This window comes from Vigna unguiculata, chromosome 6 (assembly GCF_037176805.1).
Source record: "Vigna unguiculata cultivar grain cowpea cultivar isolate G323 ecotype 2 chromosome 6, ASM3717680v1, whole genome shotgun sequence".
NCBI classification, from domain to species: domain Eukaryota; kingdom Viridiplantae; phylum Streptophyta; class Magnoliopsida; order Fabales; family Fabaceae; genus Vigna; species Vigna unguiculata.
In genome coordinates this window covers 16,258,008-16,270,097 of record NC_140797.1, presented here as the reverse complement: position 1 = coordinate 16,270,097, position 12,090 = coordinate 16,258,008, and the positions used below count along the sequence as shown (strand labels likewise).

At 31.6% G+C, this 12,090-nt stretch overlaps 1 protein-coding gene and 3 pseudogenes across 1 annotated transcript; all 4 read right to left on the bottom strand.

Moving 5' to 3' along the window:
- Positions 1 to 293: 293 nt before the first annotated feature.
- On the bottom strand, positions 294 to 1,932 carry LOC146885577 (uncharacterized). Its single transcript, XM_085674469.1, has 4 exons — positions 1,343 to 1,932; positions 1,155 to 1,251; positions 467 to 1,074; positions 294 to 333 (listed from the first exon to the last, which is right to left on the bottom strand). The coding sequence occupies exons 1-4, from the start codon at positions 1,930 to 1,932 to the stop codon at positions 294 to 296; spliced, it is 1,335 nt and encodes a 444-aa protein (XP_085530595.1).
- Positions 1,932 to 3,939, bottom strand: LOC114171166 (uncharacterized; annotated as a pseudogene).
- A 2,757-nt stretch (positions 3,940 to 6,696) lies between these two features.
- Positions 6,697 to 7,374, bottom strand: LOC146885576 (uncharacterized; annotated as a pseudogene).
- Positions 7,375 to 8,090: 716 nt separating this feature from the next.
- Positions 8,091 to 8,916, bottom strand: LOC146885575 (uncharacterized; annotated as a pseudogene).
- Between the last annotated feature and the right edge of the window lie 3,174 nt (positions 8,917 to 12,090).

Sequence of the window (12,090 nt, the reverse complement as noted above, 5' to 3'; positions counted from 1 at the left end):
TAATTAGATTAATACACGAAAAAAGTAAGATACTTTTTAACATGGAAATATAACCATCATACCAAATTGAGATGCAAATTGAGGTGTTATGCTGGACTGTGACGGAAACGGAAGTTGAGGTGGATTACTAGGCCCTGGAGTATGAGTAGGTGAAACTTTTCAATTCTTACTATAGGTGAAACCCGTGGTGAAACTTAGTCAACTTACTTGGGCAAGATGGATGAGACGCAGGTGGGCACATTATAGATGATGGTTGGCCACTTCTATTTTGGGTAAGGGCTGAAACTTTGCCATTAGTCTTCTTCATGTATATTTTCTTCATCATCAGGAATTCTATAAACAATAACATTAATACAAGTCAATTCACATTCATTAAATTATGATTACCTAATATAATGCATGTATAAGTAATATTGATGATAATTTAAACAAAAACTAGTATAGAAATGTTCAATTTCAGTATGACCTTGTTAATGGTATATTCCCTTCTCCATCTGGAAATAAAGTTTCCAAATTTTGTTGTTCAAATGGTTCACATTCATGGAAAGTGACATCATTATCTCCACCAATGTCATATAAGTCTTGTGGCTTTAGATGCACAGGAATGCTCCAATTTTTATCTAATTCATCCACTACATAATAAACCATTTGAGCTTCTGCAGCCTGAATGTATGGTTCGTCATCATCATTATCACCAATGTGTATTAAACGTCTAAAGTTTACTAATCTAAATCCCAAGTCATCTGTTATAATCCCTCTAGAAGTAGTTGTATTAGCCCACATACAAGTAACAGAGAATCGACCATTATAGTTTATCTCAATTATGTCTACCAATTTTCCATAATAAGGTACACCCCCAAATTGCATTTGATTGTCAATGCTACTTGCATAGCTCCTTGTCACAAAAGTACCAAATATTCCACTATTTTGTGTTTTAAGTCCATCATCTCTCTCTAACGTACGAAACTTGAAGCCATTAACATTGTAAGCATTGTAACGCTTTGCACAATCAATTGGACCCATAGCTAAGAGCTTTAAATCATCTGAGTAAGGTCCATTTAAGTCATTCTTTATCTAAAAAAAAAAGAAAAATATGATCAACATAATTGGATATCTTTAATATTATCAAATTTAAGAATGTAAATTAGACATACCCGACGAGAAAACCATTCCACAAATTCTCTATGAACCCTCTTATCTATCATAGAGGATGATCGTGTACGACTTCTTAACTGTCTTCGTACAATTTCTCTAAATTCTCTAATTTAAATAAATGAAATAATTACATGGTTAGTCCTCAATGTAGATGAATTATAAAAAGTTGTAAAGATAAAGTACTTAATGAAGAAAAGGGTTAACTTGGGCACAATTAGTCAATACATGACGATGTGCTTGTAACTTTTCCCTTGTTGATAAAGAGAAGTAAGTAAAACCCCCAACTGGTTTTCCAACTGGTGGAAACAAACCACTTACACTAGATGCCATGGTGTCAGGTTCGTCATCAACACGCCTTATTCGATTAAATATAGCCTCAATTCCATCTAAATATCTAGAACAAAAGGTTAAGGACTCTTCAGCTAGGTAGCCTTCAGCTATTGAGCCTTCTGGTTGGGCCTTGTTACGCACATAAGACTTCAATTTTCCCAAATATCTCTCAATGGGATACATCCACCTATATTGGACAGGTCCTCCAATCTTGGCATCTTCCACCAAATGCACAATCAAATGAACCATGACTGTAAAATATGCAGGAGGAAACAACATCTCCATGTGATATAATGTAAGAACAACTCTATTTTGCAATTGGTTAAGTTCATCCACTTTTAAAACTTTATTGCACAAGTGCTTAAAAAAGGAACACAGATCAATCAAAACAGAGCACACTTCTTTAGGGAGTGTCTTCCTCATTGCCAAAGGTAAAAGTTGCTCCATCAAAACATGAGAATTATGACTTTCAATCCTCCAAGCTTAAATTGTTTGACATCAACACATCTACTAATGTTACTTGAGTAGCCATCTGGAACAGTGATGTTCTTCAATGTTTTTAGAAATATATGTTTATTTTCTTTTGTCAATGTATATATAGCCGGAAGATATCTGTTATTTGCATCAGGCCAAAGGTCAGGTCTAACACCCCAATCTTTTAAGTCATTTCGTGCCTTTAGGTTGTCCTTTGACTTTTTACCTTTGTTCAATAATGTATAGACCACATTATCACATACATTTTTTTCAATGTGCATAACATCTAGATGGAGGTGCAATAAATTGTTCACCCAATAAGGAAGTTCAAAAAATATACTTCTTTTTCTCCATTGTAGAGGGCCATCAATAGGGTGGTGACCTTTCCATTGTATTTTCCCCCGTTCCTCAACTTCTGGTTCTTTCCCAAATACAATATTAAGATTCTGAACTTGTTGTAAGACATTTATTCCTGATATTCTCAAATGAGGATTTCTAGTTTCCACACTTCCATCAAAACGATTGCGGCATAATCTAAATTTGTGCCCTGCATTTAACCAACGTCGATGATTCATGAAACAAAATTTACCTTGAATCTTCTTAGGAGTTGTGTCAAAATTACACCTAGGGCAAGCCAACCTAGTGTGTGTGTTCCACCCAGATAAGGTTCCAAGACTAGGAAAATCACTAATAGTCCATAATATAGTTGCATGCATATGAAACACTTCTTTCTTATGTGAATCAAAAGTTTCAACACCAGTGTTCCATAGCTCTTCTAATTCTTCTATTAATGGCCTTAAATATACATCAATATCATTTCTTGGTGCTCTTTTACCAGGAATGATCATGGAAAGAATGAATGAACTTTGCTTCATACACATCCAAGGAGGAAGATTGTAAGGTATAAGTACAATAGGCCAAGTACTATGACATGTACTCAAATCACCAAATGGATTGAACCCATCAGTAGCCAAACCAAGTCTGAAATTTCGAGGGTCTGAAGCAAATTGAGGATTCATTAGATCAAAGTTCTTCCATGCTTCAGAATCACTTGGATGCCTTAATATGCCTTCATGTGTACTTCTTGATGCATGCCATTGCATATGCTCAGCTATTTTAGAAGACATAAACATTCGTTGTAAGCGTGGCTTCAATGGAAAATACCTTAAAACTTTAGCTGGAACTTTCTTTTGTCTTTTAGTAACACCAACAATACTATTGCTCTTATTTGTTTTCTTCCATCTAGATTCATTACATTTCGTACAAAATTCCCTATCTTTATCTTCTCTATAGTATAACATGTAATCATTTGGGCAAGCATCAATTTTGGTGTAATGAAGGCCAAGCTTATTAATGATTTTCTTAGCTTCATAGAATGAAGATGGGATTTTAGCATAATCAAAAGCATCTGCTAACAACTCCAGTATCATTGACATTGCCTTGTTAGTCATTCTGCATAGACATTTGATATGGTACAATTTGAGCAAGAAAGAAAGTTTAGAATATTTGTCACATCCTTCATACAAACTCTGTTGTCCCTCATGCATAAACTTCATATACTGAGCAATTTCATCAGGCATCGTGTGGCTTGATTCAGGTCGCATATTCTCATGATTGTCCACATTTTGAGTGTTTACAAAATTCCCGAATGCATCATTAACCATGCCACATATGGGATCATTAGCAAAACCTCTATCCTCATTCGATTGGAAAATTGGAGGTGTTGAAATTGTATGTTGTACATAATTTGTCTCACCATGTAGAAGCCAAAAGGTATACCCTTTTGGAAAAGGATGAAGAATTAAGTGTTCATATGTTGCTCCTTGAGTTTGCCATTTTAAGATTGCATTTTCGACATGGACAAATTATCTTACCCTCAACGCTCTTATTAGCAAATGAAAAGTCCAGAAATTTATTCAATCCATCCATGCATTGTTGTGTATTTCGAGGCAAATCAATCCAAGACTTATCCAAATCCATTAAGAATAGTCTGTTTATGAGAACAAAAATATATTTAATAAAGAAAAAAAATGTAACTAATGATATAAGATCAGAAAAAAATATTGATTTTCCCACCCACAATCAAAAGGAGAATAAGGAGAATAAGGGTCATTCGGAAATTAATGTATATGCATTGTAAGTTTTACTATCATTCGGAAATTAATGGATGATGTGAGTATTGTCATCTAGTGTTTATTATTTACTATTTTAATAAATTCAAATTATAATAGTAAATAAATTACAAGTAACCATATTTAAATTCTAATTAAAGTTTTAAAAAATTATAAAAAAATGTAATATTTAGATTTTACAATATATTTCTGTCAGTGTTTTATGAAAATTAATATTAGACTCAATACAATTCCTTAATACACCGATCAATATGATGTAAAAATATAGACTCAATACAATTTATTAATTCATTGAATGTCACAACTTTTTAAAAACTCATTCAATGATTCTTTAACTATTTTATTTAGTGCAATGGTTAGCAAAAACCATGAAACATTTCGCTATATGTGTATGATTTTGAAAGAAAAATTACATTACAAAGACTTTTACACTATTTTTTTTTTCAAAATAATTCAAGGATAGGCTCTTATATGTTAAATAAAAACTTAAGATTTAGTTACACCTTAAATCCTTTCGATGTAAATTATGTATGACATTATTTCTCGATTTTAAAATAAAACAAAATCAGGTTTTCATAAATTTTAGTTTCTAGAATATAAATTTGGAATATGAACAAGTTATCAGACTAATAAAATGAACAAAGTTGTAATTTTAAATATGAAAAGTCTAATGAAAAATATGAAATATGAAATCAAATTTATTTAATTTTAAAACATAATTTCATAATCATAAACAATATTAAAACCAGTGTGTTAACAAAACTGAATAAAAACTAAAAATATTTTGTGAAGATGCATAAACAATATATTTGTAAAGATTTTTTAAATACCTGCTTATATAGGTTTTAATAATAATAATTTATTTATTTAATCACTAAGACCATCTTATATTAAAAAAATGAAAACAAGTTTACTTCAAATCTTAAAATAAAAGGATTTGATAAAAAATTTATTTACCAAATAAATAATTAATTAATAATAGTAATAATTTGAAGTAGTGATATTATTGGAACACACTTTATCCCTCTCTCTCTTCCTTCCTATGTGTCTTGGTTTCAGCCATAACCTACACCTTTTCAAACCTCTTCATGACAAAATTAATTAACCATATACTCTAACCCTTCCATGAAAGGATAAATAAGGAAAAACCAATGCCAATTCAAATAATAATGCACTACATAATTACAGATTACATTGACATTTTGTATGTTTTGAATGCATGGAAACAGTGTGCCAACATGTGGTTCTTATTTCCTACTCATCCACGCATTTTTGAATCAAAGATAAGGAAAACATTTCACGCCCCTCCCTCTTTCTTATCTCCATCATATATTCCTATTATACGCAGTAACCACAAAAAAATCTCAAATTTTCATTATTTACTAGCAGGAAAATTTAAAGCACAAGGTTTTAATACAATATCTATGGCCTCTTAGATGCTGAACTCTTACAACGCTCCATATATGTACGAGAATTTTATAGTTCATGTACCTGTAAAACATAATTTACCCATATATCTATTATTTTAAGAAATAAATAAGGTGTAGTGTATATGTTAGGTTACTTACTAGCTTACAAATTATGTAAAAAGAGACACATTTGGGATTTTTTTTTTCCAGTGGTATACAGAGTACAAATCCTTTGGAACTGAGATAATAAAATTAATTTTTTATTAAAAAGGTAAATAGAAAATATAGAATAAAGGAAAGACAAAACAAATTAAATTAATTATAGTGTGAATCTAATTTTCTGATCTAAAACTGTTTATGTACATGCAAGAACGACAATAGTATAGAATTATGAAAATTGATACAAGATCAAGCATGCTAACTGTGAGCTTCCCAATTACGGTGCAGACGTGCATTTTTTCTCTTTTTGCAAAATAAATTTTAAATTGCCATTGGTATTAGAAAAAGCTCGGAATAATCTTGCAATATTGTGGTTGTTCAGTGTTTTGGTCTTCTCAGTTATTGCAGTAACATAGTTTCCTGAAGTGAGATGAACGCTTCCTCAAAGGACTCTCATTATATGCCGCATGTATCAAGAACTCGAATTTGATAGACCATAGAAATTGAAGAATATAAAACTGCTAAAAATTTGCATCACTTTGAAAAAAAAAAACACATTGCACAACAGAGAAGACCAGTGACAGTTGACATAAATCCAATTAGTATCCATAGATAGGTTAAGCATGTATACTAAATCTTCCCAAACTTAGGTATTATTTCCTTCTCTTCAGGAATAGAATTACGAAAATATATCCAAACTTAAATTTGAACCAATCTAAAACATGTAAACAAAACAAAGAAGGAATGATTTGGAAGCCAATTAGCATCTTTTACCTCCAATATACTAAAAAACATTAAGTTTAAGATTTTTTACATAAAAAACCATAAAACAAATAAGCACACCATTTTTCCTGATGACAAACCAGTAAAAATCATAAAACCTACATTACCTGCAGAAAAGAAACAATACACAGAGGGAAGAGAATATCTTATATGTGGACTTTGCTAGCTATGAGAAGAACTTAAATGCAAGATAAGTCAACAAAAAAGAACAGATTTCAAGAATTATTCCAAATATGCAAACTTTTAACTAAGATTTAGAGACGGATAAGACTATACTCACAGCTCAGTCCCAATCCCTTTCCCAATTGGTACACATCTAGCCCGACAAACAGGAGTTCCACCTTTTGTTCATCAATCTGAACAGCAGGAGGATAACCAATCCAGAAAACATTACTTGGTTGACCATTCTCAAGGTAAAACATGTTTTTGTGAAGCTAGTCATCTCCAAAAGAAAGTCTCTGTCCATTTAGTTTTGTCTCTACTTCAATGAATCTTCGATTGTTCATGATGAAAACATAACCCAAAGAAGGGTTTTTGTAATTTTTGGAGTTGGCTTCCAAACTGCTCTCTAAAAGCTCTATCATCCTGTAAATACACACAGGTGAAATCATTGTATCTAAACCTAGTCCTAGATTATTCTCCTTACTTCAGTCTAGAGATTTAATGTAGTACATCACATCAAGCTTATTACCATTTTTGGACTTAGCGTCCAAACAACTCGCTAACAGAATTCTCACTTTGGCTATGTACACAGATGATGTAATATTTCCCTCCTTTAAATCTTGGCTAAGTTTACTAATTTCCGTATTTCTGTAAACCAAATAAATACAGTACATCACTTCAAGGGTAATAGAATGAATCCCACCACTGAGTGATACATCTTCCAAAGCCTCGTAAATGGACAATCTCTACCTTATCTGCTGCATTACAATATTTGTAAATGTACATGTCCATCACACTAACAAGATGGATAAGCCTTACAAGCTGAAACTGAACAAGTTCGCTGACATGACCAACCATGAATTCAGGAGTACCTATGCAGGCTCAAAGGTTAATCACCATAGAATGTTCTGAGGCACGCCACATGGTAACGACACCTTCATGTACGAGAATGTTGGTAGTGTTCCTGCTTCGATGGATTAGAGGAAGAAAGGTGTTGTCACTAATGTGAAAGATCAGGGCAAATGTGGTAAGCTTAATGATCACTACTCACAAATCATACAACTCAATATTACAAGGAGTGTTTACCGGTGATTGTAGCACGAATCTAAACCATGGTGTAGCGATTGTGGGGTATAGAACAACGGTTGATGGGACTAATTATTGGATAGTGAGAAACTTTTGGGGAGCAGAATGGGGAGAACATGGTTAAACCAGAATGCAAAGGAACATATCTAAAAAGGAAGGACTTTGTGGCATAGCCATGATGCCTTCACACCTAATCAAAAATTCCTCTCATAATCCAACAGGATCTTTCTCATCTCCCAAAGATGAACATTGAAAAAGCCTCTCACAAAATCAAACTCTCATATGCCTTAGTTGTTGCTTTTTAACTTTTATCTAAGATTGTATGCCAATGTATCCATCAATATATTATACATCAAATAGAAATAAATGTTTTAATTTGATTTGAGTTCCTAGTAGTTTCTCATGTACACCCTCTCTTATTGCCAAGAGTTGAATGCAAAGATATAGCTTTGAAATATTCCTTGGTACTGTAAATGTTTTCTGGAGGGGGACCACCAGCACCACCCTCTTGAGGTGAAACTACTTGAGAAGAACTGTGCCTTGTTCCTCTAGAAGGCCAAACCATATCAATTACTAGGTGTGAAGTAGCCATAACTGTATGGGTTGAATCCACTTGAGTAACACTATGACTGGTTCCTTGTGGTTGTGAATGCGAACCAATTTCAATCACTACATTATCTTAGTGTTGAAGTCCGTCATACCTACTTCTTGTTTGACGAATCCAAATTGGAACGAAGAAGGATGAGGGAATAACTAAAAGCTCCTCTAACAATGACTAACCATAGTTTTATTTTCATGAGTTGTACAGTCAGAAGTCCACAAAAAAAGTACAGAAGATCAACCTCAAATCGTAAATGACTCAGCCTAGACAAGCCTAGAGACATGATAACAAATGCAACACTCAAAACAAGACTATGTACATCTGGTTTCTCTTTCACATATTTATCAAGGAAAAAGGAGTACTGGTGACCAGCAAAGTAGAAAATGTTGTGAGCTTCCAAACAACGAGAATTGGAGTACTCCCATGTCTTTGCAAACAAGGTGGAAAGGGATATTAATAAACTGAAAAACATTTAAAGAAAGATCTTCCACCAACTCCAATTTCCAATTAAATGATTGGAAAAGGAGTTGAAGGCATAACAGACAAGTCCAACAATAGAGGAAGAAAAACACACAAATCTCCATACCTTTGGCTGATGTAGCAAACTCTGAATTTTGATAAGCATGAGCACTGTTTTGTTTCTTAAGCATGGTTTGCTTTCAGGAACAAAGATGTCGACCACTGTTGGAGATGCAAAGCTAGTGAACGAGCAACGGAGACACACTTATAATTGAATCTTTGTACAAAAACAAGCATCAAGGATTTCAAAGTTAGAAGTTAACCACAAAACGAAAAAATTGGAAACCTAAAGAAAAGAAAGGGAACACCATTACCGTTTGGAAGCAAGGTGAAATTCGAACGAAATCGCGAGCACATCGTTCGGAAGCAAGGAAGCAACTGCAAAGATTTAGATTGAGAGTGAGATTGAGGAAAATGTAGCAAGGTGAAGTTTGAGGAAAGTGGCTTTCGAACGTACGAACAAAGTGAATCAGGTGAGTTTTTTGAACGTTGGTATAGTGTGTCTGTGTCCCTTTTTTCGAACGTACGAAGTGATAAAAAGGTTTTTAAAAAAATATATAAAAAGGATATGGAAAAAAAATGTGGAGGGAATTTTTCCTGGGGTTTATCATAAAACCTAGAGTATTTATCAAAGGTTTAGAAAACCTTCACTATGTATAAAAATTACCGGAGGTTTTATAACCTCCGTTAATAAATCTCCATTAAAATAAATCTTTTTTGTAGTGTTCATAATTAAGCTGAAAAATAAATTGCGGACATAATTGAAATCTTGATATCACCCTCAAACCAAGACATAACAGAGATGATTGAAAAATAGAGGAATTTCCCTCTTGCTTCCCCTCTCTCCCTCAAGGTTGATTGGAGGGAGAGGATGACATCATGTGAATTATCGTGTGAAGTTTGTGTGGTTCACTTTAAGTGGATTAAAGGTGAAACTGGAAGGATTTAGAGTAAAGTTTGTTAAAGGTTTGTGGGTGATTTGATAGATGTGATAAATTAAAAATTATATTTAAATGAGGGAAAAACAAGATTACCAAATTGTACTATATTTAAAAAAAAAAATTTTCATTATATCATAAGTTTGATTTTCGTAAAAAAAAATATTAAAATGTATAAAGCGAAATAAAATATTTTATTAAACAAATATTTAGAAAATAATGTAATAAAAAATTTTATAATGAATAATTACTTTTTAAACCTTATTTTAGAACTATTTTAAAATTTTTGTCATTATTAATTTTTGTAAAAATAATTTTAAGAGTCGTATTTTTACATCATTTTCATAATTAAGTTGAAAAATAAATTGTGGACATAATTGTAATTTTGATATCACCGTCAAACCATGACATAACATAAATGATTTAAAAATAGAAGAATTTCCCTCTTCGTTCCGCCCTCTCTCCCTCAAGGTTAATCGAATTAGAGGGAGAGGATTACATCAAATGGATTATAGTGTGAAGTTTGTGTTCTTCACTTTAAGTTGAAGTTTGTCAGTGATTTGATGGATTTGATAGATTAAAAATTATATTTAAATCATAAAAAAACAAGATTACCAAATTGTACTTTATTTTAACAATAATTAAAAATTATCATTATATAAGTTTGATTTATCATAGAAAAAATATGAAAATGTATAAATGAAAGTAACATATTTTAATAAAAAATATTTAAAATATAATGTAATAAAAAATAGAAGAATTTCCCTCTTTCTTCCCCTTTTTCTCCCTCAAGGTTGATTGGAGGGAGAGGGAGATGATCAATTCAAGTGGAAAATAGAGGAATTTTCCTCTTCGTTCTCCCCTATCTCGCTCATCGTTGATTGGAGGGAGGGAGATAGAATGAATTCAAGTGGATTAGAGTGTGAAGCTTATCTTTGTTCACTTTAAGGGGATTAAAGGTGAAAGTGAGTGGATTTAGAGTAAAGTTTGTTCATGTTTGTGAGTGATTTGTTGGATGTGATAGATTAAAAATTATATTTAAATCATAAAAAAACAAGATTACCAAATTGTACTTTATTTTTAAAATATTTAAAAATTATCTTTATATAAGTTCGATTCATCGTAGAAAAAATATGAAAATGTATCAATGAAAGTAACATATTTTAATAAAAAATATTTAAAAGATAATATAATAAAAAAATTTATAGTTAAAAATTACTTTTTAAACCTTATTTTATAAGAACTTTCAAATTTTTGTTATTTTTACATCGTTTTCATAATTATGCTAGAAAATAAATTGCGGACATAATTGTGATCTTGATAGTACCCTTAAACCATTGCATAACATACATGATTGAAAAATAGAGGAATTCCCTTCTTCCTTCCACTCTCTCTCCCTCATCGTTGATTGGAGGTAGAGGGATAAGATGAATTCAAGTGGATTAGAGTGTGAAGCTTATCTTGTTCACATTAAGGGAATTAAAGGTGAAAGTGAGTGGATTTAGAGTAAAGTTTGTTGATGTTTGTGAGTGATATGATGGATGTGATAGATTAAAAATTATATTTAAATCATAAAAAAACAAGATTACCAAATTGTACTTTATTTTAAAAATAATTAAAAATTATCATTATATAAGTTTGATTTATCGTAGAAATAATATGAAAATGTATAAATGAAAGTAACATATTTTAATAAAAAAAAATATTTAAAAGATAATGTAATAAAAAAATTTATAATTAAAAATAACTTTTTAAACCTTATTTTATAACAATTTTAAAATTTTCGTGATTAATTATTTTTGTAAAAATAATTTGAAAAGTCATATTTTTACATCATTTTCATAATTAAGCTGAAAAATAAATTACGGATATAATTGTAGTCTTGATATCATTCTCAAACCAAGACATAACAGGGATGATTTAAAAATAGAAGAATTTCCCTCTTCCTTCCCCTCTTTCTCCCTCAAGGTTGACTGGATGGAGGGGGAGAAGATGACATCAAGTGGATTAGAGTGTGATGTTTATCTTGTTCACTTTAAGGTGATTAAAGGTGAAAGTGAGTGGATTTAGAGTAAAGTTTGTTGATGTTTGTGAGTGATTTGATGGATGCGATAAATTAAAAATTATATTTAAATCTTAAAAATAATTAAAAATTATCATTATATAAGTTTGATTTTTAAGACTCACTTACTTTACTACCTTTATTTTAAAGGACTGCCCCAAATAAGTTGGGCCTAGGGCTAGCCCATAAGGAACCAAAGTCCCTAAACCAGCTGAAAGACTTTCATTCTTCCCACTTTCAGAAAAATAGCCTCCTTTCTCTTAGAACTGTAACGTTCCAC

Bases quoted from the DNA above. Each gene is read 5' to 3' on its own strand.
- LOC146885577 (XM_085674469.1), bottom strand. From the start codon at position 1,932: ATGGAGCAACTTTTACCTTTGGCAATGAGGAAGACACTCCCTAAAGAA. The intron at 1,252-1,342 runs TTAAGTACTTTA...TAGAGAATTTAG, and splicing joins CAAGTTAACCCTTTTCTTCA to AGAAATTGTACGAAGACAGT. The intron at 334-466 runs GTCATACTGAAA...TATTGTTTATAG, and splicing joins GGGAATATACCATTAACAAG to AATTCCTGATGATGAAGAAA.